The sequence below is a fragment of the Charadrius vociferus genome, unplaced genomic scaffold (assembly GCF_000708025.1).
Source record: "Charadrius vociferus isolate BGI_N301 unplaced genomic scaffold, ASM70802v2 scaffold71, whole genome shotgun sequence".
NCBI classification, from domain to species: Eukaryota; Metazoa; Chordata; class Aves; order Charadriiformes; family Charadriidae; genus Charadrius; species Charadrius vociferus.
Genome location: NW_009647032.1, coordinates 2,134,924 through 2,161,177, shown reverse-complemented (window position 1 = coordinate 2,161,177; position 26,254 = coordinate 2,134,924). Strand labels below are relative to the sequence as shown.

Below are 26,254 nucleotides of genomic sequence, written 5' to 3'. Positions count from 1 at the left end.
CGCTCTTCCCACAGTGACTGGCTTTGCTTCAGAGTGGACTTTCTGAAGAGTTCAGCATCCTGTGATGTGGTCCATTGTGTCATGTGCTAATTTGAAAAAGCAAAAGGGAGAAAAAAAAAAATCTAACCACATGACTCCTTAAATTGATTTTTACTTTGGGAGTTGCTTTGTTCTAGGCTGCTGATAACCATAAGACTTAACTGGTGCTTGTCTTGAGCATCGTGGTGGAAGCATCTGCATCACTCTAGCTGAGGGCAGTGTTCTCTTCTTGCCATATAGAGTTAGTTCCTGTGCAGTGAAATAAAAAAATATGAAGTACTTGAGATCATAATGAGATTCTGTAATCATTTGTTAAACACATTCTGATGCTACTGTTAGTATTTAGGGTTATATGAATATCTGTGCTGGTACTATGAAATAGATGTATTGTCTGTCCTGAAGAGCTGTATAATGTATGATGGAGACAAGTACAGCAAGAGATGCAACTTGTATGACTCATGTTCCTTTTGGACCCAATTTTATATAAATTGTGCTGAACAAAGGCAGTGCTAATTATAGCATTTTCTTTTTTGAGTTCGATTTTTGCAGCCTGAAAAATACTTTAATGAAGGTCTCTTGTGTTTCTTATTCTCACAAAGACACTAATTCACTTGATATCTCTGTATTCCTCCTTTCCTTCTTCAGATGTTTCCTTACTCTTCATATACCTGTCTTTGCCCAAGTTTGCCTCCAGATCCCAAATTCTCTGAACTGGTTCATTACCTGTTCATTAACTGTTCATTATCTCTGTCTACCTTGGGCTCTTCGCTGTTTGGCTTCTCTGACCAAGCAAGAGAAGCTTTGTTGTGGTGTTCAAAATCTAGACTTTTGCTGCTATTTAGTGTTTGTGGACTCAGCATGACAGGTTGGGGGGGCTACGACTAGTCCAGCTAGACCTTTGCCTCTGAGGGTTGTCAGCCGCCTGAGGACCTGCTTAGATGTCTGTCTCCTGGACTTATGCCTAGCCTAAGGCACTGACATTTACAACAGACTTCCATGAAAAGAGGAGATAGTTGCTCTTGTTTTCTGTGAAGCGTGTCCCTCTATTTTAATATTTTCCCTGCAACGCTTCCAAGTTGGTCAAATTCACATGGGTCTTTAAGGGACAGTTAGGAGTACCTGCTTGCCAAATTTACAAGCTTGTGCTCCAAAGTGTTGAGCAATTTAAATTTGTTTTGAGAGGTCATGTGACTTGTTTTAAGATTGGATGTTTGAATCATTCTTGAAATTGCACAAATTGGAAAAAATTCAGCCCAAGCAAGTGAAATCTCACAAAAAAAACTTAAAGCAGTTGAAAGCCGGCCTTAGGGAGCTTGGAAGGCACCAAACATTGATGTCACCAGTGCTGCCTAGAGGACCCTAACCTGTACTGCTACAAAAGTATCTCTAACCTTTGTAAATGGTTTCCCTCATGTTTGCCTTTTTCTGTCTATATCTTTTCCCAGCAAAAGCTAAATCCAAATGTGGTGCCACATTCTTCCCTTGCGCTAGCGGAATCCACTGCATCATTGGCCGCTTCCGGTGCAATGGCTTTGAGGACTGTCCTGACGGCAGTGATGAGGAAAACTGCAGTAAGTGTCAGCCTGCTTGCGCTTCTTTTTATTTGCACTAATTAATACTACTTAGAAAGTTAAATTAATGAGAATTTAGTTAGAAATTATTAATAATTAATTAAGAAAATTAATACTACTTCATTAGCCTTTAGTTTCTGATTCAAATATTCTTCCTGTCATTTATGACCCAGGTGATCCTCCTGCTTTTCACACTGTAAATGACAGTCTTTTTTTTTTTTTAAGGTCCAGCTCAGTCTTGTTTTGTATATAATGCCTGTATGATACTTCAAGCCCCTTTGTAACTTTGAAATAAGATTTAAGTTCCATGTTTGCTTTGAACAGGTTCTCTGTACTGAAATGTAACTCAAATTGGGCAAATGTTAAATATGCCTAAAAATTGTTTAATTTTTATTTGCCTGTTTCTTGTCACTGAAGAATATGACTTATTTGTTCATCAGCACATTTGGGCTTCTCTGTTTACAGATGTTCTCAAACAATAAAAAAGCAAATAAAGGCTTATTTAGTGAAACAGGTTCTTGGAAGGAGAAGGAGGTTCTGGAAATCAGACATGCCTGCCAATGCACTAGCTTAAGCTGCTGTTCAGATCATCTGAAGTACTACGTGACTTGGGCTAAACCCCCTGCATGTGGCTGCATAGATCCATTTGTATCTGTAAGTCTAGCAGGGATATATCATAGCAGGAAGGAAAAGTTATGTTCGATCCAGCAGCTCTGTTGCTATTATCAGGAGCTGCTAAAAGCATGAGTCTGTAGGCAGAAGCTTGCAGCAAATACTTGCTGTTCTCTTGTTGAAGCGTGCTGAATTTTTGCTTTTAATGACATTTAAAGGTCAGGAGGAGGACAACAGACACCAGCTTTCAAAGATAACAAAAGGGGCAATCTTTACGGAGATCTATCACTGTCTGCTTCTTGGAGAACTTGCCTTTCTTGTTTGTGTGCTTTCCCCCCACAGCATGAACATCTCTCAAGGTGCCATCTGTTGTTGGCCTAGAGAGTCTGGTTTGGGCCCTGGGAGGACTGTGGCAGGGAGACAGCACCTCTGAGGAGCAAGTTAAGCTAGAGAAAGAAGATTGAAGGCTAAGGAAATGACTTTGGGTTATGCTTAAACGTGTGGACTAGAAAGACCAGGTTTGACAAAAGTGCTTTGAATATTCTTGAGGTGATGGAATGACAAGTGGCATGTCTCAACTGAAAATGCACCAACTCATGGAGTTGGTTATGAATGACATAATTTCCCATGAGCTCGTAGTGCATAGCTCCAATGGGACCTTACAGCTGATGATAACATGCTGCTGATCTCCCTGTTTCTCTATGCCATTTAAGCACGGACTTGGTATTTTTTGTTGCATATCTAAGTATCTAGTCACTGCTTTGCTTATGTAGAGGAACAACACTATAGGCCCTAAAATGACCTGGAAAATCAACGTGCTATGCAAGTATGCTGCAGTTTCAGGCGAAAGGAGATTTAGCATGTTTGTGATAAATGTGCTTTTGGGGAGCTGGAGGAATTGGGAGTGTTTCTTACATATACTGCAGGTTATATGCATGGCAAACTTTAAAGTTTTATGGTTTGTTTTTTTTAAGACTCTTTAAAGATAGCTCTTACTTCAAAGAATAAAAAATAGGAAGCTGGTTAGTATTTGGGAACTGTAATCCCCTTTGTTATTGTGGCAGAGGAGCACTTTGAAGCAGACAAGGCATTTAGACAGCTTTTTTAGGTTTTCAATTGGAAAGTTGCATTCCGTTTCAGTCACCGCATTACCAAAAACTGGCGGGAGTTCAGAGAATAGTGCCAAAAATTGTTAAGGGACAGAGAGATTGATTTATGAGGAGATATTAAAAAATGCTAAATTATACATATCTTAGCAAAGTGATGGCTATGTTAGAAGATAAGGCTGTATATGCTGTATATGAAGGGTCCAAACACTGTTGAAGGGAGGATTATGTAGTTATGTATGCTGGGCTGTAGCTAAGAGTAGAGGGATGAAATTAGAAAAGAGAAAACTAAGATGAATATCAAGGAAACCTCCTTGACAGGAAGATGCATTCAAGCTGTGGTGTAATCTGCTAGGAGAAGTGAGGAAAACTGTACTGCTTGAAGCTTTAAATGAAACTAGACATAACATCTTACAGCATATTTACTGCTGAGTTTGGTGTGGGTGAGGAATCTCCTTAAATACTATTCTGTTTTTGCTCTGTGTGCAACACCGGGCCTTATGTGAAAGGATTTTCTGGGTGTTACTGTAATGTGCATGTTACCCTTAAAAAGGAGTTGAAATTCAAACACTGAGAAGTTGAGAAATGTCAAAATTGCCTTTGTATCATTTCAAAACAGTGAGGAAATGAGGAAGGTGGAAAAAGACAGCAGCAGGGGTAAATAAACCACTCCCTGGCAGTTCTAAGCCAGTGTTGTTGGCTTATAATATGAAAATTGAGCTAAACTGAGTTTGTTGTAGTGGGAAGCAACAGGCAGTGTTTATGGTAGGCACTGCTCCCCTCCATATGTCTTCAGTGTGAGCAAATGCTGAGCACCAAACAGTGATCATGATAGGGGCTCTCATGAAAGTGAACAGAAGGCTTATCACAACTGTGGGTGGACTAAATCTCTGCTAATTGTAATGAACCTTGCATGAATTAGAGATTTCAGCTCTCTCTGTTTAGACAGACAAGGTTGGTTTGATTGCCAAGTTACTCCCACGTATTCAGTGAACTGACCAACTGTTGAGTTGTGACCTGTTGTAGTTGATTGCTTAACAGCTATTTCACTGCCTGGGTAAGAGAATCTCTAATGAAAGGTCTCACTTTCTCTTTTTGCAGCAGCAAATCCCTTGCTTTGCTCTACTGCCCGATTCCACTGTAAAAATGGCCTTTGCATTGATAAAAGCTTTGTGTGCGACAGTCAAAATAACTGTCAAGACAACAGTGATGAAGAAAGCTGCGAAAGCCCTCAAGGTAGGCACAGGGTTTTTATTCTATTCTGCAATATTATACCAACTCCAATTGACACGGAACAGGGTCAGTAGAAAATGTGATTCTGTTGGCTTGCTCTCTGTTCGTTAGAGCTCTGGTTTCCTAATTCTGCAAATAATGAAACGAGTAGAGAGTGTGTATGTGTGAGTACATACTTTTCATTCTCAGTGCTCAGAATCTTTTTAGATTCTTTAAGTCTTTTTCAGATTAGTAAAAATGCACTTTTGCAGGAAGCGCTTATAATCTGTGATCCAGTGCTGACTGAAGTTGCTGGGAATCCATTTAGTGACTTCTGTGAGAGATGGATTGGACCAAGAGGGATCAATAATAAAACTTCAGTTTGAAGTAATTCAGCAGTCTGTCTATTTACCAGATGAGTAAATCTGTGTAGGCTTAAAGCTTTAGATCCTCATTGCTCAGTTACTTTCTGAAAGGCATGTTTCACTACAGAACAAGTCTTCAGTGAAAATTTACTCCCACCCTTCCTTGTTTCTGTATTTAGAGAAGAGGATGAGGACAGGGAAGAAAATTTTTGTTTGAAAATTGTTGTGTATTGAGTCTTGTGAGAATCTCAGAACACAATCTCTGACATATTTTTTTTCTTTTTAACTTAGAAGTCTACATATAGTTCTCCTCAGTTTGGTTTTCTGTAAGTTAACACCACAGTATTCCATAAAATGTGAAGTGTTTATGAATGACTTGAGGTTAACAAATTATGTGTATTGGGCATCAGCTGCTAACTATTTTCATGTCTGCGTTACTACTGAGAGATCAGAGCAAGCGAAAAATGGGAGATGGTGAGTATTTGCAGGGGAGATGTGATGTGCTTAGGCTTATAGAAAGCAGGATACTAGAAGAGAGAGAGAGTGGGGAACAAATGAAGAACAAATTAGGGAAATTGAAGGTGAATGACTTTAATGTCTAGCTGCACTGTGATTTAGTCCTTTGTGGAAGAGAAAATACTTATGAGCTTCACATGGTGATAAATATTATTGACAGCTCACAGGGGAAGAGGGAAAACACGCAAACCAATGCCAACAAAACGGTTTATACCAATGGTATGTGACAATCTCTTCTGTGCCATTCTTCTGTCTAACCTATGAGCTCTCTCCTTTGGCTCCATATGTTAGGGCCGAAGGGGTCATCCTGGTAACTGGCCTGCTTGCAGGGCTGCATCACAGCTCTGCTCCGCTCAGAGCCTCGGAGCGCAGCCTGGCCTGCTCCTGCTAGCGCTCTGGAGGGGGAGAAAAGGGCCGGTGAGGGACTAGCACGCGTGTGTATTGCTGCTGCAGCAATGCTGCGGCCCCTGTGCTGAGGGCTGAGGTGGTTTCCACTACAGGCTTGAGGCAGCTTAATAAGATGAATGCGGGTGGTAAAGTTTCTTGGATTTTGTTGTTGGGGGTTTTTTGTTTTCCTTCTGAAGCTTAAAACAGCAGTGTTCTTTTCCAAGGCTGTGAGGACTGCTTCCTCTGCAGATTAATGGGCTGGACTGCCTCCAGGTTGGTTGTTGTCATGACAATCTGCTGTTGGAAGTGACTGTCAGGCTCAGAAGAAGAAAAGAGCTGTATTTCATGAAGCCGTTACCTTTGTCTTTATCTTTTTGGTCCTTCTGGAAAAGTCAGATTAGTAAGAGGGTTAAGCAAAGTAATTCTGTCTGATTCTATGCATGAAAGATCCCCAAACAAGGAAGAAGGAACTCTCTCTTATTAGGACCAGGGTAGTGATGGTTTGTGCACTCTTTTGTTAAAAAAAAAGAAGAGTCCAAGTGTAGGGTTGGGAATGAGGAGTTCCCAAAGTGAAATGCTGGTTATGGTGAGTGTGTGTGATTGCCTTTGCTCTTTGGCAGCTCAGAGCCTTCTTAAATTGCCTTTTTGCCATCTGTAAGTGGGCAATGCTCATGTACCTGTCTTTCAAAGCAAGGATTAAACAGTATAATGTGCTCAACTTCCCATCTGAATGTAAATGACTATTCCCCCTGGAGTTTGCAGCTATGGGTATGTGTGTCCTGGCTTCCAAACACACCAACTACTTTGTGTTAATTGAGAATTAGAGGCTACTGTGGATAGTCTTTCATTTCTCACAATTCTTTCTACAGCAGATCTAATTACTGTAATTACAATGAGTTTCGTGTTAACACAGTACCCAAGAATTCTGCTTATTAACTAGAACTCAAGTGCTCTGGGTACTTAGGGACAGAGCAAAGCAAATCTGTAGAGTATTATAAAATCAAGGTTTTCTTCCCACTAGCTATGTTATCATGTCACATGTGGTAGCTTTAGTGCAGTGTAATTGAGTGTAGTCTGACATACGAGATTGCCCTTGTGTGCTATTTTTCTATCTAAAAATGTGTTGATTTAGAAATCAGTAAGCTTTTGAGCTGCTGTATGATAGAGTCATTATCGCCATTTAACAGATGGGGAGGAGGGGGCATAGATCAGCTAAATGAAATGCACCCAAAGCGACGTTCTGGCCGGTAGGAGTGGAGCTTCATCCATGCTTGTCTGCTTCAGGGGGATGTTGTGAGACTTAAACAATGTTTGCAAACTGTTTTGAGATACTATGATAACATATGGAATAGAAGTGTGAATTATTAATTGGTACTTTGTTCTCCTTCTGCTCTTGGGTATACTGACAAGCTTTTTAAATTAACACCTCTTCCTCTCCCCAATGAACTTCAAAGGCTTCCTTTATCCTGCTGTCATTACTGGAAAGCTCCAGTAACATGTTGGGTTGGTTTGTGTCACATACTCCTCCATGAATAAAGATCCTTTCAATTAGGAAGGGTCACTCTGCAGGCTAGGAAAACAGGAATGTGACGGCCTACTGAAAAACATATTCACCCAGCTTTGACATGGAACCCTTCAAAATGTGGCATCCTTGATGAATAATAGCTTTGCTAGCATGCTGCAATTTGAGATGAGCCTGAAGCCATGGGTTTATAAAGATTAATTTTAGTCATAAGTAGGGGCAGATTCATTTGAAGTGAGGAAGGCAGAGACCCCAGGATTTAATTGTGAAAATGGGAGAAAGGTCAAATTTTTGAGAACAAGTTCCCACCTTGCTTTCTCCTTACCATTTGTAACTGAGTGTTGCACATCTTACGAAGGTTTGTATGTCATGGGGAAAGTGTCAGTTTAAAAACTTAAATTGAGACAATTTAGCAGCAAGTCAAATAATTCTCCTCTAATTCCCGACAGTAATTATTTGTAGCTCTTGTAGCTGCCATGGTAAACTTCAGAGCTGTTCCTTTAATCCCACCCCAGCTATACTTTGGTCATCTCTGGTTTCCAGCATTGAAGTAATACAGCCAGACTTCTCTTAGTCTTGAATGTGGTGCGTTCATCAAAGTATGTGCCTGAGTTTGGGATTGGATGGAGGATATAATAGGTTGGATTACCCACACGAGTTGCATATATGAATTGCTCTTCTAGGGCGTTATTCCAGTTTTAACAACACTTGCAGCAATTGGAAATTTCCACTCCTGTTCTGTACTTAATGAACCTTAATCCAGGAAAGTTCCTCTCCCCCATGCAGTTTTTTTCTCTTATTATTTTAAGATCTCTCATTATGCCTCGAATTAGCTGACAGTGCTAATCATTCACAGCAGCTGCTCTGGGTTTACACCTCGGGCCTGCCTGTCGCTGGGGGGATTTCCTGCTGTGCAACAGGCATCCACTCAATTCCAAGGGAATCGCTCCTTCTTAATATTTTTCAACAACCATGTAAACTTGTTCAGCTATAGGACTGCATTTAATTTATTCTGTTAATTGCTTTTTATCTTAATGTGTCTTTACAGTGCTTCTTCCTTTAGTTTCTCCTCCATTTTGTACTTTTAGTCTAGAAAGCTTTAACACCAACAAAAGCATGCTAGATATTTTAATTCAAACTCCATTTCCTTTCATGGCCCTTCTTTTCTTTCCTTCTAAGTTTGCTAAATAGCTGTATTATCTTTGACCCTGTTGCCTAGGAAAGAGGGTTTTATTGCTGCGGGTCTATATTCACTCTGGCTGGTGCTGTAGAGAGGCTCTTGGCTTCAGTAATGCTCCTACAATTCTACCTCTGCAGTTGTTAGCAAACAGTACCATTGTGGTCAAGTTATAAACCAAATATTTTGCAAGTGTCCTGAAGTTGATTCCTGCCCTGCGTTTCTACAGTGTATTTGGTAATGTCCACTGCTGCACATGTGGATACCTCCTTTTTTTTTTTTATTTTTGCATACTTTTTCATGGAATTTGTGTTAGGATTTTGCTATACCCCAATACGCTAAAGCAGATTTAGAAGCATACGCAGTTGTCAGAAGTCTCTGTTCTTTCCTCTGTGGCATGTATAAATTGCTTGTATAAAAATTGGCAGCATATTAAAAAATGAAAAATCCAACCCTGTGTCAAACAAGTGGAAAACAGTTCAAAATGTGGACTTATTAAAATTAATTTTTAAATGATAACATAAATTCTATAATGATAACTTCTGTGCATTTAGGTATAGGTGAGACGAAGCTGGAAGGGGACTGGCTGTAATGGTAAACTCTATGGCCTGTTGCTGGTGTTTGCACGATTGAGTTGAAATGCAAATTGGGTTTTAGAACTGACAGCCAAGTGGAGCAGACATACTCAAAATTTCAATGAAATACCACAAAACCTGATTTATGAAACACAAATAGCTCCCAGAACATCCCACTCCGCGTGGAGCTTGTAACCAGCCCTTTACATGTGGCAAATAGAAATTCTGAAATTCCCAAATGCTGTGGTATCACTTAGACCTCCCAAAACTTTGTAGTCTGATCCTGGCTGCTTATATTTCCTTTTATTGAGTCTCTCTGATTCATTATTGACTCAGTCTTTAAACTGAAGCTTAACTTGCAATTACTGTGCATCAGCTTAGCCCAGATTCAGCCTACAGCAGGAATTTAATATTCAGAGGCAGACTAAATAGAAGCAGAAACTTTAAGAAGGATACAAATAAAATGTCACTGAGTGTTTTGTTAAATGAAGACTTTGCCTGAGCATATTTAGCTCTGTAATATCCCTGCTTTATAACACATGCTAGATTAAAATGTTTTTGTCAGCTGTGAATTCCTTCTTTCCTCTGTTCCTCCATTCCCTAATTAAGTCCAGGCTGCTTCTTCTTTCCCTTTTTCTCTCCTCATGAGATTATTTATTTGAGAGGTTCTTGTCAAGAAAAAAATAGATCCATCTGCATGGGGACTTAAAAGGTAAGGTAAGTTTCAGTAGGCAGATATTCGTGTTAGTTGGTACTGATATTTCAGATGACTGGTAAATTAATCTGTGCACTTATTTCAACAGCACACAGACTCCATGGTCCCTGCTGCCTCCCAGGCCAGTCTCTTGTTCGTAACATTGATTATTGATCACTTCCTTTGAACAGCAGATAATAACACAGACATTATTGTAGATGGTCACAGACTCATTCAGAAGCATGGGACTGAGAGAGGAATTCTTACTTCACTGTGCATGGAGGCTTTGCAATTAAAGTAGTGTAAAATAGATGTAGGGATCTCAGGGAGAGGTCCGGGCAGCTGGTACAAATGGATTTGAGTCGCTACATTTCACAGCTCCCTCAGCTTGTGAAGATGCCAGGGTTTTGTTGCAGAACAGGCATGTCTACCTGAGGAATAGTCGTCTCAATAGATCAGCATGTTGCTTCTGCAGGTACATTGGCCTAGCATTTTGGCAGAATAATAGTAATAGACATGCTGCCAAAATGTTAAATGCTCACTTGGTGAGCAGCTAATGTATTACAAGCAACTACAATGTTGCAATATGCAAACAATGACTTAAGGTCTTCAAATGGACAACAAACTGACTTAAAAGGGTGTTTGTAGATGTGGGAGGTGTCCAGCCTCTTCACCTGATCTGCTGTTCAGACCACCTTTCATGGCTTGAAGCTCAAAGCAATTATCAGCAGATGATGACTTGGCTAGTGCGAAAATCAGTTTTATGACTTAAGTCAAATCTTACACAAGGTGTTGCGTCACTGGGGGCTCACCATGTTTGTCAACAGCTCTAGCAAGGGAAAAAAAGGAAGAAAAAGAGGATCTGGCAATAATCACCTTGCCCTGAAAGCAATTCACCGAAGATAGTAAGGATGGGGAACTGACTGTGTGTCTCCAGCTATTATGCCTGTTCTGTAGACAGAGGTATTTCAGGATGCTGATGGTAGCCTTCCCTCAGGACACAGCTTACTCCCAGATGGAAGTGCTGTTCTTATGGGAGTGCCTTGTTGGACCCTTGTTGTAATCCGATCATTTCTTTTTTTTTTTGGTTGCTGGGCTGATTGATTGCTGTTCTCAAGCTAGTTACAAAAACAGTAGGGTCAGGTACTAATCATGTATCACCTGCTTTCCCTCCAGCCAGCGGCTGATGATGGCAGCTGGGAATTGAGACTGTAAATGGCATGTTTTTTTCTCACCTGTGCAGAAATGAAATATGAGCTCTTAACAACTGTGTCCAGATGCTTTTACCTTCACTTTGTGGCATTTATGCCTAATTAACAGTTCCAGAAAAAGGTGACGATATGAATATCCGGTTTCTTTGCCTGTGCTTCAAAACTTCAAAAACAGGTGATAAAATATCATGCTAGAGGAAGACAAGTTTAAAATAAAGGATATTCTTTTTCCCTGTTGTTTTTGAGGCTAATTAAATTCTCTTTAGACCTCTCATTAGTAAAAATCAATTCCTTTCAAATACATTTTCCACAAGTTTTTAACAGCGTGTACGTGATTGAAATGTACCATATGTATTGGTATGTCACACCATGTCCTGGCTGCTGAATTGCATTAACTTTTCATAAATGTCAGTATCATTTAATTGTACAGAAGGCTCCTGTTGCTGGACTGTAGGTGCCAGCCCCCAGTCTTTTTTCTGTCAGTGGAGCGAATCCAAATAAAAGGTACAGATCTTTGACTTGCTGTAAAACAAAATCAATTCCAGGTAAGGTGACCAAATGCTTTTTCTACAGTTATTGTAAAAAAGGATTGTAGCATTTGTATTTAAAATGAAACTTTAATTTTTGTTAGTACAATTTCAGTACTGGGACAACCTGTTTTTTGTTGGGTAATGGTAGTTGTCATAGCAAATGCTTGTCAGGGAGGAGCCACAGCAAAGCTTTCCTGGGTTAAGTACTGAAGATAAGCTCTCACTAGCAGAGCAGGAGTTAGCTTGGCTGTCTCTTCTGTTTCTAGTCCTAACCCTCATTCACCAGCACAACCTGCCCCAACGTGTAATTCTCTAAGCTATTAAGTCCAGCTGGGGGCTGGTCTGCATGTCTCTCCCAGGCCTGTCCTGTCAGCCCTGCCGTTTCAGTCAAGTGGCAAACCTTCTTCTTTAGCCTGACTATTAACATTAATCTTAGCTAAGTGATAATGCTTCAGCCTAAATCTAGCTTTGACACCTGCCTGCATTAACTCGGGCAGCAAAAAGTCTGAGGTGAATTTATGCTTCAGTGCCTTCGCAAATCTTGGTCTGGCATTGTCATATCTGTAACCACTAGTTAGAAACTATTTCCCAAGGTGAACTATTGAGGAAGCCCACTATATTCAGCAGTTTGCACAGGGACTTGGGCAGAGAGTGCAAGAGTTTTCCTTTCTTGCTCTTTAGGAGTTGGGCTGTTGTTTTCATGCATCAGTGGAAGTGAATAAAAGACCAGTTTTGCTGCTCAGACCAGTGTGACTGGGAGAAACAGATCCCAGCATCTTGTGTGTCAGACTTTGGGGTAGGGTTTGTTTTGTTGTGGTTTTTTTTTTCCCCTGCAGCTGCCAGCAGTAAAGTTGGAAGATGTGGCTCCTAAAATGTCAGGCTACAACTCTGTCCCCAGCTGAAACTAGTTTTGCACATGGTTAAAATGTGTATCTTTTCACAACTTCAGTTATATTTGGGAATAATTTGTGACATGGGAGCTCTGTCAAAGCTTGTGTATGTGTTCTTACTCAAATGTAAAGCCACAAGCAAAGCCAACTTGACCAGGTGTAAAAATGTCTCTATTCAGATGTTGTAGTAGTTTAATATATAATTAATTATGTAATTGACCTAAAGCAGCATGTTTTCAGTGTAGACAGTCCCCTGGAGCAGAGTTACCAACGTCTGTTGAAAAGTTTTACTGACATCTGCTCAATAAGAATAAATGCACATCAGCCAGATGTCTCTGTAGCTGGAAACTGCTGGTGCAATACACTTGACTGGTAGGAAGGAGAACAGCTAGAAATTCAGAATTGCCCTCAGAAATGTAGGTGACCCTATGTGTGTGGGACTGGGCAGTTTATGTCTCTTATTTTGAGAAATCCTTACTTAGAGTAATTCTGTTTTTTCTATAAGTGGTTTTACTGTCCTGGTATAACTACAATTTTACTCTGTCTTACAGAAAAAATGTTTTTATATTATCTTATAGGAGGAATAAGGGTACGGAAAACTGAATTTGGGGGTGGATACCTCACAACTGAGGTGGTATTAACATCAAAGTGTGTCTACCAGACATCACTATATCTTCATGTCCACTCCTTCCAAACGTTGGTCACAGCCATATCAGCGGGAATGTTAACTACCTACAGCTGAAGCAAATGGCATTTATTTCCTTATTGCAGGTCATACTTAAGTTGCTATACCAGTGTGCAGTCTGTATTCACTGTGGAGCATGAATTGCTTCAGGGTGATTTTTAAAAACCAAACAGGTTGCCACCCAGGGTTCCAGAGAAAGGTATTTCATACTGCCTGATCTAAAACTAGCAAATGAAACTTGATAAGCAAATGGATTACCACAAAAAATAAAGTTTCTTGCCAGGCTTTGGATTAAGCCAAGATTCATCCTCGGCCAAGCATTTCAGTACCTGTAAATCTGTGAAAGACGAAGCTGTGGAAATCTAGCTTTCCTTTCTTTGCTGCTCTTGCATTAAAACTTGTGTCCCAGAGTTTCCTTGGAAAACTGGGCATCGCAGCGGATTTTCTTCTGCCTGCTAAAAATTGTGATGTGTAAGAGACATTACGCCAGTCTTTGGTCTGTGTGCTGTTCCCTGAGCTTGCCAAACAAACTCATACTCACATCTCACATAACCAGATATTCTGTGCTAATTGGCTATAAAGGATTGTGTTAAAAATCCATATTTATGAGGGATGTTAAAAACATAAAGCAATTATATGGTTTTCAATTACATAAACATCAACATGCAATGGGAATTAGAAGCTGAATAATTAATTTGCTGTTTATTTATAATATAGAGTCTATGCAAACAGTAAAACCTGGAGAACAAGCAGGAGGAGGAGTGTGGAGGGTACAGTGCTTTAAAGTGTTTTTAGTATCTCTATTCAAATTCAGTTCAGATATCAAAGTAGGTATTGGCTCTTAAGGGACGTAGCAACCTGGTGAGTGGGAAGCATTGGGTGCAGAAGTCCTGTTCGTACCTATGCCTTATTAGTTAAGTAGTGTTTCCACTAGCATGGCTAAAGTTTTGGACAAAGGGGGTGCCCGTTCACGTGTCCTGAGCACGGACGTGACAGAAGCAGGAGCTGCCTGATGCTTCCTGCTATTGGCATGGTAAGTGGCCTTGGGCATTTTGGATTAGTGTCTGTCATATGCCTGATCTATATTTTACAGATAAAGAATACCAAACTTCTAACTTTTGAAAGCTTCATGAAAGATTTTAAAGGCATTTGAAGAAAAAAAATATCATAAATCATTTCCAAATATTATCTGGCACCTGAAGTGCACCAACCAGTCCATGTGGGGTCTGGGCATTGGTGCTGAATTCCATCCTCCAAGGCTTCAAAGCAGAAACTTCCAAGGCTTCATTTATTCTAATTGTATTATTGCACCACAGTAAATGCAGTGATTACCAACTAGTTCTTAAGTGGAAGTAATTTTGAGGATCTGGTGTTTTTCTTAAGAGGTTAGGAAATGTGTTACACCGCACTAAAACCTGTGGGAATTAAAAACTATTTTGTTCCTTTTGTTCGACTGTTTATTCTTAGATTGTCATTTCCCTTTGCCTTCTACATGCTGAATAGCTAGCAAACACCAACATGGTTTTAGTGATGGCTGTCCAGGAAAAAGCCCTTAGACTTTTTGAGACAGGTTTTTCCACAGCAAATGGTGCTGTTCATTTACCCTCTACAGGAGAAAACTTAGGACTGTCCTTCTACAGAACAAGTTCTAGAGCTGAGAGTTTTCTTTGAGAAAGGTTTTCTGCATGAAAACTTGAATTATAGTGTCAGTTAACTTTGAAGTCCATAGTGGCTGGAGCCGTGCTAACTAGTTTGCAAGGAGGTGGTTTGGACTTGGCTTGAGGGAAAGGGATTGTTTACATGCAATTACATGGAAGCTCTGCAAGGTATTTGGCACTGATCCTTGTAAGAACCCATAGCTGTAGGAATATTGAATGGGAAATAGAGTACTTACGGTAAGTGACTAAATTGCTGTCAAATTTAATTTTCTATTTTCATACTCTAGAAGCAGAAAACAATAAGGACGTGACTTCAGGAAAGTAATGCTGTGGGGGAAGTTAGATCCTTGTTTAATAACTGGATGACTGATCAACCAGGAAAAGGTAGATGAGAAGGCCATATGTTCTGTTCAAAAGCTCACAAATTCCAGGCTGATTTTTTGTGTTGTTTTTTCTTGCTATTAAGGCCAAATTTGTCTGACCAGATTGGGACGGGTATGTTGGAGATCGGTTAGATAGAGAGGTTCTTCAGAGATGGGCTCAGACAGCAGGGTGGCTGCAGCACGTGTGAGAGGACTGAAGCAGCTGTGTGATAAAAATGAGATGTGGTGGCAGTAAGCAGAGCCTCGCTTGCAAATAGGGGGTGGAGATCATAGGTAGGAGCTTAAGACATGCTCCTCCTTAATTATTTTTTTTTAATTTTGCTTTATGAAAGGCCATAGTCTTGTCATTTTGCTATTATGTGGGAGCCAGCTCGTATAATTAAAACTGAGATGGTCATAACCTTCTGCTTTTACACACACATGGTCAGTTTTGTGATGAATCAGGTTTACATTCCTGAGCCCAAATTCTTGCTTTTTCCATTGAGCTTGCAACACAAGTGTGATTGAACCACTGAGTGTTTGCAGAAGCCACTGCTGGACTGCCTTTTCCACCACCTCTTGATATATAAATCCCAGAGAGTTGATGATTAGTTGGCAGCCATATGAGATCAGATTCTAGTCATGACTGATAATTGCAAGAAAATATCCAGAGAGTACCTTTCTGGCCAAGCTGGCTGTAATTCAAGACTCTGTATGTGAAGGAGTGCTGGCTGGAGGTGCCTGAGGAAACATTCAGAAGTGGTATCATGAGCTCGTGTGTCAGAGAGTGATCGCAGCACGATGCCTTTGCAAGCTATACGGCCCGTCTGAGGTGGAAACCAAGCAACGTGGAAAAACACTGTGAAATGAGTTAACCTTCAAATAATGAATTTCCCAGGAAGGTACAGGAATGCTTCTGGTCTCTGCCTTTCTTGTCTGCACATCAGTAATATGGTCAGTCTTTTCAGAAAGCCTAGTGTAAATACAGAGTAGAGAAAACATACTGAACCTGTTCCCATTATTTTTCATTCATCATTTCACCCTCACTGTATTCTCTACTTTCTCTTGGAAAAACGCTTCAAGCAGGTTTTTTGGGTTGTTTTGGGGTTTGTTTTTTTTGTGAAGAAATTAAGTCAAATTTGTGCTTCCCCTGTTTTGGTTTTTTTTTTTTATTTCCTTCTTTCCTGTGAGCCATCAGGAGCTTTTCTACGCTTGTTCCTATTGTGTGTTTGCTTTCTGGTTTCTTTCTCTCTTCAGTTTCTGTATTATGCTCGCTCTTCACATGTTTTTTGGCTTTTCTGAAGGTATCAAACAAGTCATATTCCGAATTCAGTCCACTACCTACAGTTAATATACTACAAAGTTTTGTTGCCCTTTTCAGGTAAATCTTTCCTACTCAGTCATTGTTCTCATATTTTAGTTTTGCCCTGGAGGGTCAGGGAGTTGTCTAGGCGTAAAACACTCAAATACAAAAAAATGTGCATGCAGGAGAAGACTGGGTGTACATTCCTTTCTGTTCCATCCAGCTGTCTGAGGTGGCCCACATCTCTCCTCTCCAATATAAGTGCCAGACAGTGGCCCTCTACGAGAACATTGCCAGTTGGCAGTACTCATAGCAAATGTGTGTTTCTTGATTATAATTTCAGCAGAGATTTAATATTACAAGTTTAATGGTGTCTACAAGTGACAATCAGGTGAGAAAATGAGTCCGTTTCTGCTCCAGTTGTGCTAAAGCCATTAGAGCAGGAATTTCCTTTCCACCTACTTTGCCACATGATTTGTACTGCTTATATTGTTTGGCCTTGATTTATAGCGTATGTCACAAGTTTCTCTGACACTGCTAGCAGTTCCTTGCCTGTGGTTTGCCAGATGGGAGCAGTCTCCTGATGCTTTTGACATGAGGTGTGTGCGTTGGCTGCAGCGCATTCCTGTTGGACACCAGCGCCAAGCGCTTGCAGTGGAAGGGGAGGGGGGGGGGGGTCTTGAAAGAAGTTACTGCATTAAAGATCTGCTAGAGGAGGAAGTTTCCACAGGAACTGGGTTAATAGTCCACTTCTGGAGTGTAAGCTGGGAATGATCATTTGGCCAGCCCCCTGCCACACGCAGCACATGGCAGCAAACGAAGCATTGCAGCAGTTGGTGTGCAGAACAGGAATTGCATTAGTTAAAGTTGCCCACTCATATATTAAAGGGGAGGAGGGAGAGGAAGCCTTTGCAGTTGGGTTGAGGGCAGGCTGCCGCCAGCAGTTGTCTCAAAGCATTCCTTACTGCTGTGAAATCTGTGAATCATAGAATTGTGAATGGTGCTTTGGAGAAAAATCTCCCCTGGGTTTTCAATGCTTTTCAACCACAAGTCTGTCATTTGCAACAGAGTGGAGTTACTCTGCAGCACTCTTCCCCAGGCTTTTCAGTTGTGGGAGCTGATTGACGAGAAGAGGGGAGGGGAAAAAAAAAATCAGATTTTTTCAATTCCTTCCTTTCCAGGGGCTACAGGACTGCCTCTTCAAAACTGTTATATTACTGTTACAGCAGTTGCCTCTGGAATTGCTATCACAACATATTTTGTCTCTTCTCCTGGTAATTAGAAGGGGCTTCTTTAGCTTTTTCCTTTTTCTCTCTTTTCTTTTCCATACCCTTTTTCCTTCTACTTTTAATGTGCAGTGAGAGAGCCAGGGAAATGAAGAGGGTGCTGCGTGCCTCTGTCCTTTTAACATTGAGAAAGGAATGTGTCTCTCTTGTGTATGCTATGGCTATGTCCCAACAAGAAAGCCAAAAACTATGATGGTGGATTTTTTCCCAAAGTATCTGTTTAGATGTACAAGTGAGGTCAACTTTTAGTAGGTTCTGTGCTCTTAGGCATATTTGAAAAGGTCACCCTTTTTATATAAAGTCAGTATTTTTTTTAAAGGAGTTAAATAATGAAGCATCAAAGAAAACTTAATGCAAGCAAAACTTCTCCCTGCTTGAAAGAACGCTGACTTGAGCAGTTATCACACAGACTTTATTTTCACTTCTCTCTTTGTTAGAGGCTTCAAAGAGGATCTCCATTGATTGACAATTCAGTTTGCCCCGTGCAGCACCACTCTGTCATTCTTTATTCAGTGTAAGTTGCAAGGCCTCAGGTTGTGAGGATTTCTTTATTGTTCCTGGGCGATCATTGTACCTGCAGTTCTCACAACAAGTTTTCCTATTCTAACTAAAGCCAAGTAAAACTCTTCAAGTATTACATTCCCTACCTGGTTTCTGGGCCTCTACAAGCCTATAGTGCAGGTCACTAGTTGCAGGTATGGAATGACTCCAACCTTTACCTTTCCTTTCTGTTTTGCATGCAGAACAAACTGTCTAGTTCTTTGATTTCCCAAATAGGGGAGTGGATTTATCTCAGCTGCTGTGGATGAAGACTGATGCTGAGATTAGAGAGCTCTGCCCTACATTGGGCTGCTTCCGATCTTTCTGTGAACCATACAGTGAATGTGCGTCCTGCATTTAATGAACACTTCATCCCATCGGCATTTTTTATGAAGGTCTTGTGGACCCAGTTGTTGCTGAGTCTTGCTAAATAAATCTCTTGCAAGAAGATTCTGCTTGTCCTGAGGTAGGATCATGTAGTGCTCAGCTTGTCTTCTGGCTTGTTACTATTCCAGTGGTTAGCACAAGCTGAATTCAGGCACATTCTGTCATTAGGAACTGATCAAACTACTGCTCTGTGGCTTCATCTTTAAACGTCAATCTTTCTGTTAAGATTTTGTGTGTGGTTCAACCTGCTCAGATCTCCTTCTGTCCTCTGCATTTTATATGTCTCAAGTGTTTACATAGGTGCTTCATTTCAGAGGAGTACAGGAGGGATGCAGATGTTATGACTTCATTTATTTATTATACTGTTTGGGCTTTTTTGATCTCTGGAACTCAAAACAATGATCAAATAAGGATTCTCTTTCATTTTTCTTGGTGCTTGTTTTTCTCTCCATGGATGGAAGTCACTGAGGTTGGTTTTCATAGAGTCAGTGACTGGTAAATCAGATGAATCCATCCTCAGTCCAGCTGAATTTATTACCTATTTCTGGTTTTGCTGGATCTCGATTTCTAACCCCTTCTTCTGCCCTACATAGTTTACATTTAGTGTTTCAGGCTGACAGCGTAGCTTGTGGGGACCCCCCCTTGTGGGGGGAAAACCTGGGGGACACCACCCCGCCTTGCCATTTTGCTTGTCCCTTGGGCAGGATCCAGCTCCTGGTGTCCAGCATGGAGGTGCCTTGAGGAGCAGGGAGGGGGAGCAGGGTCCAGGCCCTTGTCCCCAGCCTGGCCCAGGGAGCAACCAGGCCCCTCTGCAGGGAGGGTGTGCTTGGTGTCAGCTGCTGCAGGTCAAAGAAAGGTGGCTCTGCTGCAGCCTCAGCAAGTGCTCAACAGCATCTGTTTCCTTAGGCGCTTTCAAGCTGCATGAAAATGATGTCAGGAAGGAGAAACATGTTTTACTTGCCAAGTATTGCATGAAATGTCCAGAAAACAGGTCTGGTTAGGAGGACACTTTCCTTGGGAGGGTAGAAGGAGAAGAGGAAGATAACAGTTGTCTATTTTTTAGTGCTTTGAAATGCCACCTCTCACAGCTTACCACATACTTAAGTCTGCCTGCTTACTGACTTGTTTGTTTCCATTTCAAACCTGGATATAATTAACATAATTTTATAAACATGAGCATATAGAAAAAGGATAATACAACTTGAGGGAACTTGTTCTTCAGAGCATTACATACTCTTCTTTTTCTGGCAGTTCCTTTTGCACAGCAGTTTATCTGCAGCTTCAAAGTATTTATCCTGCTTAAGAACAATGTTAAGTATCTTAATCAGCTTGGAAAATGTTCTGGGCTTTTTTATGCTTTAATATATTTTAAAGATACTTTCCAGGGTGAGACTTCAAACTGACGTTTCTACAATTCCTTTGACTGTGCAAGTGGGCTGTCATATTCTCCAGAACTGTCTAAGCTACCTGCTGACATTTTTTTGCTTTCACGATGTCTCATCAGATGAGATGAGGTTTTTGCAGACAGGCCACAAGCCAGGTTTGAAAGTGTCAAGAAGAGTTGGTGCCACATTGCCAGGACATTCATAGGAGGAGGGAGGAAGGGAGAAGGCTTGAGGGAAGGCGTATATGCTTTACTGGTGTGGAACACGTTGACGTGCTGCGTATGTCCCCCTTGTACGTGGCCCAAAAATATAACCTGCCCAGAGTCTGAGGTGGGCAGAGGCAGTACAAGCCTCATCCAGACCTCAGTCGGGGTGCTGTGCCTGCCCCCTTCATCCCTCAGTTTTCTGCATCACTTTGTTTCATCTCTATGCAGCTGGCATGTTTCTCTTCATTAAAATCCATTGCTGGAAGAATCTGCTGGAACATCAGGCAGAAAATTCTGCATCTGTAAATGTGTAGACATCAGAAGCTGTCAGAGAAAGTTCAGCAAGGTGGAAAGGTGGAACTTGTTGGCTAAAATAGTGAAGTCCATGAGAGTCCCACTTTTTCTTTCTCCCCCCACCCCAGTATCTCTTAAAACTTCCAAGTGTTGCTGCTGCTTGTTAAAAGGTATTTTCATTCTGTTGTTCATTGCTCCGTCTCACATTCGTTCGCTGACCGCTCTGAATCACTCCCCTGTCTCACCACTATTGGTGAAAAGCCCTTCAAGCAGAGTGCCTTGAAATGCAGGCAGTTGTGTGTTGGCCTTCGTTTGCTGAGTTGGGGGTGATCTCATGAAATGAGGGAGTATGTTAGCTATTGTACAGCACAAAAAGGAGAGGTTATTGCTTGTATTGGTAATTCTGAAGGCAGTCTATTCTCTCTTTAATTGGGGAAAATTCTCTGGTGTCCTCACAACAGCTCATTTGGCAGTTTCTGGTGTATCTGAAAGGGATGCTGCCTGTTGAACAGCACGTCTCAGTGACTGGAGAAGCTCTGGGCTTTTCTGCTGGGCCCTGCAAGCTTGGTGATTCCATGTGACCCTTTCCCGGGGCGGTTTTCTGCCTCTGGTGGTAAATGACCTGTGGGTAAAACCACTGTTCGGCTGATGTGGTTTTGGTTCTGTTGGTGGAGAAGTGGTAGTGGGAAAAGTGGGAAAGTAGATGTAAGTGGGAGATGTGGTCCTTTACCACCATGCAGACTAAGGGAGGGGAGGGAGCTGTTCTGTGACAGGAAAGTGCAAGTGAGGAATGTCTGCGAGCTTCGAGTGCATGTATTTTCAGAAGAGAGTGTTGACCTCTCTTTTCCCTCTTGATTTCATGCTGCATCTTCGCCATATGTTCTATCAGCCCTGGAGAAAGCTGCTGCCTTTTCTTGTTTCACATGCTTAGCTAAGGTTGTGAACGTTCATTCCTCTCAAGGATGAAACTCCTGTCTGTTGTCATTTAAAAGTATTTACTGTTACAAATTAAGATGCCACCTCTGCTCAGCACAAGCGTGCTTTAAACGAAGCACAGATTTGGTTCATTGAGGAAGAGCTATCAATGCAGCAGGACTCACAGAATCGCAGAATGGTAGGGGCTGTAAGGCACCTTCAGAGATCATCTAGTCCAACCTCCCTGTCAAAGCAGGTTCACCTACAGCAGGTTGGACAGGAGCACATCCAGGCAGGTTTTGAATATCTCCAGAGAAGGAGACTCTACAACCTCTCTGGGCAGCCTGTTCCAGTGCTCTGCTACCCTCAAAGGAAAGAAGTCCCTCCCCATGTTTAGATGGAACTTCCTGTGATCAAGTTTGTGCCCATTACCTCTTGTCTGGTTGTTGGGCACTACTGAAAAGAGTCTGGCCCCATCCTCTTGATACCCGCCCTTTAGATATTTATAAGCATTGATGAGATCCCTTCTCAGTCTTGTCTTCTCCAGGCTAAAGAGACCCAGGTCCCTCAGCCTTTCCTCATAAGAGAGGTGCTCCAGTCCCTTGATCATTTTGTAGCCCTCCACTGCACTCTCTCCAGTAGTTCCTTGACTTTCTTGAACAGGGGAGCCTAGAACTGGACACAGTACTCCAGATGCGGCCTCACCAGGGCAGAGTAGAAGGGGAGGATGACCTCCCTCAATCTACTGGCCATGTTCTTTTTAATACACCCCAGGATACCATTGGCCTTCTTGGCCACAAGAGCACATTGCTGGCTCATGGTCAACTTGTTGTCCACCAGGACTCCCAGGTCCCTCTCTGCAGAGCTGCTTTCCAGCAGGTCAACCCCTAACCTGTGCCGGAGCATGGAGTTATTCCTCCCTCGGTGCATTTTGTGTCATCAGCAAGCTTGCTGAGGGTACACTCTGTCCCCTCATCCAGGTCGTTGATGAATATGTTGAACAAGACTGGGCCCAGTACTGAACCCTGGGGAACACCGCTAGTTACAGGCCTCCAATTGGACTCTGCGCCACACTGATCAACCCTCTGAGCTCTGCCATTCAGCCAGCTGTCAATCCACCTCACTGTCTACTCATCTAACCCACACTTCCTAAGCTTACCTATGAGGATGTTATGGGAGACAGTGTCAAAAGCCTTGCTGAAGTCAAGGTTGAAAATGTCTGCTGCTCTCCCCTCACCTGTCCTGCCAGTCATGCCATCATAGAAGGATATCAGATTGGTCAAGCATGATTTCCCCTTGGTGAATCCATGTTGACCACTCCCAATAACCTTCATTTCCTTTACATGCTTTGAAATGACATCCAGAATGAGCTTTTCCATCACCTTTCCAGGGATGGAGATGAGGCTGACAGGCCTGTAGTTTCCCAGGTCCTCCTTCTTGCCCTTTTCGATGACTGGTGTGACGTTAGCTTTCCTCCCAGGCATCTTTCCTTTTCTCTAAGACCTTTCAAAGATGATGGAGGGTGGCTTCACAATAACATCTTCCAGCTCCTTCAGCACTTGTGGGTGCATCCCCTCAGGGCCCATGGATTTGTGGGTGTCAAGTTTGCCTAAATGATCTCTAACTTGATCCTCCTCCCACCTTCTCTGCATCCTTTCTCACCAGGCCACCCAACTCATTCAGCACCGGGCCCACACTTTCCCCAGTCTTCCGTTTGCTACTGAGGTACTTGAAGAAGCCCTTCTTACTGTCCTTGACATCCCTTTGCAGATTTAATTCCAAGGGGGCCTCAGCCTTCCTCCGTGCATCCCAGCATACTCTGACAATGCTCCTTTATCCCTCCCATGTGGCCAGTCCCTTTTCCCACCTTCTGTAAACTTTCTTCTTCCATTTGAGTTATTCTAGACTCCCCTTGCTCATCCATGCAGGTCTCCTGCTTCCTTTGCCTGATTTCTTACTCCTAGGGATGCACCTATCTTGAGCTTGGAGGAAGTGGGGCTTGAATATTAACCAGCTCTCTTGCACCCCCTTCCTTCTAGAGCCTTAGCCCATGAGATCCCTCCAAGTAGGTCTTTGAAGAGGCCAAAGGTAGCTCTCCTGAAGTCCAGGGATGTAATTCTACTTTTTACCCTGTTTATTCCTCGCAGGACCTGAACTCTACCATCTCATGGTCACTGCAGCCAAGGCTACCCCCGGTATTCACATCCCCAGCTGATCCTTTTTTGTTTGTCAGCACAAGGTCCAGCAGCGCACCTCTCCTCATTGGTTCTTCCACCACCTGTGTTAAAAAGTTATCATCAATGCTCTGTAAAAACCTCTTGGACTGTATATCCCTTTCCAGCAAATATCAGGTTTGTTGAAGCCCCCCGTGAGAACCAGGGCCTGTGACTGTGAGGCTATTTCCAGCTGTCTATAGAAGGCCTCATCAACTTCCTCTTTCTGAACCGGTGGTCTGTTGTAAACACCCGCAACAGTGTCTCCCATATTAGCCTGCCCCTTAATTTTTACCCATAAACTCTCAACACATTCTTCATCTACCGCTAGGCAGAGCTGGCTATGTTCCAGTTGCTCTCTCACATAAGAGCAACTCCACCACCACGCCCTGCTGTCCTGTCTTTCCTAAAAAGTATATAGCCGTCCATGACAGCACTCCAGTCATATGAGCTATCCCACCATGTCTCTTTAATTGCAATGACACACCCTTGAGGTGGCTGGCCTTCTGGATCTCCTCTTGGGAGTCAGCTAAGGAACATTTGTTGCTGCTCTGATTGGCCTGTCTTATTCCCCCGTTGGTTAAGATGGCGTGAGCATTGCCACCTTGGACCACACCCCTTGAGTCCTTCAGTTTAAAGCCCGTCTCACCAAGCTGGCCAGCCTGCTGCCAAAGATTCCCTTGCCACTTCTAAACAGGTGGATCCCATCCCTCTGGAACAGGCCATATTCATCAAAGAATGTCCCATTGTCATAAAAGCCAAAACCCTCATGATGGCACCAGCCATAGCCAGGAGTTGATACGCCTTATCCATCCATTTCTGGCTGCTCCCTTTTCTCTAACTGGTAACACGGAGGAAAAGATAACCAGGTTTTTTTTCACTTGCACCCCCAGGACTTAATCCCTAATTCTGCCCAGGTTCTGGCTTGTGGTGTTATTTGTGCCCACATGAATGAGTAACAGTGGGTAGTAGTCCATGCTCTTGACAAGTTGTGGCACCCTCTCAGCAACATCTCGAACCTTAGCTCTGGGGAGGCAGTGTACCTCACGTGACTCCTTGTCAGGATGGCAGATGGGCGCCTCAGTGCCTTTTAATAGACAGTCCCCCACTACTAGCACTCATCGTTGGTTTTTACGATGCCTACTGTGTGCTGCTGGTGCACATCCCCCTGGCAGACCTTGCTCCTGGGCACCTATAGCTGTTAAAGCTTCATACCTGTTTTTTGTTGTGGTGCCAGAGGGTGGGGGCTGAAGCAGAGTCCTGCTTCTGTGGGTCACCAGGGTCCAAGATGCCTCATTCTCAGTGATATCCACTACAGGAACATGGTTATGAAACCACCTGTCTATCTCTGTCTAGGCTCCCCTGATACTACGCAACCTTTTAACCATTTCTTGCAACTCGGACACCTGATGCAACAGATCATAGACCTGTGCACACCATGTGCAGGTACTTACCTTTCTGCAAGGAGAAGGAGAAGTGTCTGGGCATTCACTGCAATCTACCAGCTGTACTGAAGTCCCCCTCCTTACCAGTTCTGTCTGGGTGGATGCGTCAGACATCTGAGGGGCTTTCTGTGGAGGAGCACTGGTTCTAGCTCTGAGGCAAGTGCCCACTGTTTTGGCAGAGACCTCAAGCACTTTCCTGGGCTGTGGACCGAGATGCAGAGTGCAGGGCCCTTCCTGCGTGCCCCTGCCTGTGAACTGCGTCGCACTGACTGACACACCATGCCGTGGTGGCTCACGTTCCCTAGGGCCATATAAATCTCCCGCAGTTGCTCCCAGCAGCACCCACACCACCACTTCATCCTCGCTTGAGAGAGCTGTTGGCTCCTGGTGGGACTCTCTGCTCTTCCTCGGATTTCTCCGGCTCTGGGAACCCCCTGTCCACCTCCATCTAGTGCCCAGCCACAACACTTAGCGTTGCCGCTGCTGCGTTCCTCTCCAGCTGAGTCCTTAGTGTTAATGCAGCGCTTGTTCCTACAAGACAGAGGGAACTTCCCGTTCTACAGACTCACCATCAGTTCATACAACCTATCACTTTTGCTATCTTGCATATAAACGTACATTTTTAAAATGCTTCATGTAGGCTTCCAGAGCTCAGGTCATTCAGTCTGTGTTCTGTAGCTGCATCCTACCTTCAGTTTTTCCTTGCAAACTAGCGAAAGCCAAATTAATTACAACAATTTGCTCAGAAGAGACATGTTCAGGGAAGTCCAGAAGGCAAAGTGGGAGTCCTAAGAGCTCACAGATAGAAACTGCTTTGCTCTCCATGCACACATAGTGATGTGGTGGTGGTAGTTCTGGTTTTAGGTACCTTTCCAGAGGAATTGCACTGAGGGCAGTGGGGCACAGACTAAGGTAATTTGTAATTTAAGTCCTGTGAAAAATGCCAATAAACTGCAAATCAGATATTGAAACTTGAAATACAGGACTGTATTTCAGTTGGGACCTTGTGTTTTCATCTGAGATGAAGCCTTCAATATTGTGGAATCTAGCATGGTGGTACGGCAGTGTTCCTGATAAAAGTGGGCACTTAAGTTGCTGAATTCCTATTTCAACTGTTTGCAGTAGCTTTTTTCATCCCTTTCTTCTTCTCTTCACAGTGTCAGAGGCA

At 42.7% G+C, this 26,254-nt stretch overlaps 1 protein-coding gene across 1 annotated transcript in view; it reads left to right on the top strand.

The window, feature by feature from the left end:
- LDLRAD3 (low density lipoprotein receptor class A domain containing 3) overlaps nt 1-26,254 on the top strand; it is a 186,312-nt gene that overhangs the window by 124,643 nt on the left and 35,415 nt on the right. Inside the window, exons 3-4 of the mRNA XM_009895599.1 lie at nt 1,485-1,610; nt 4,430-4,564. Coding sequence (XP_009893901.1) covers nt 1,485-1,610; nt 4,430-4,564 — 261 coding nt within the window. The remainder of the gene's footprint in view (nt 1-1,484; nt 1,611-4,429; nt 4,565-26,254) is intronic.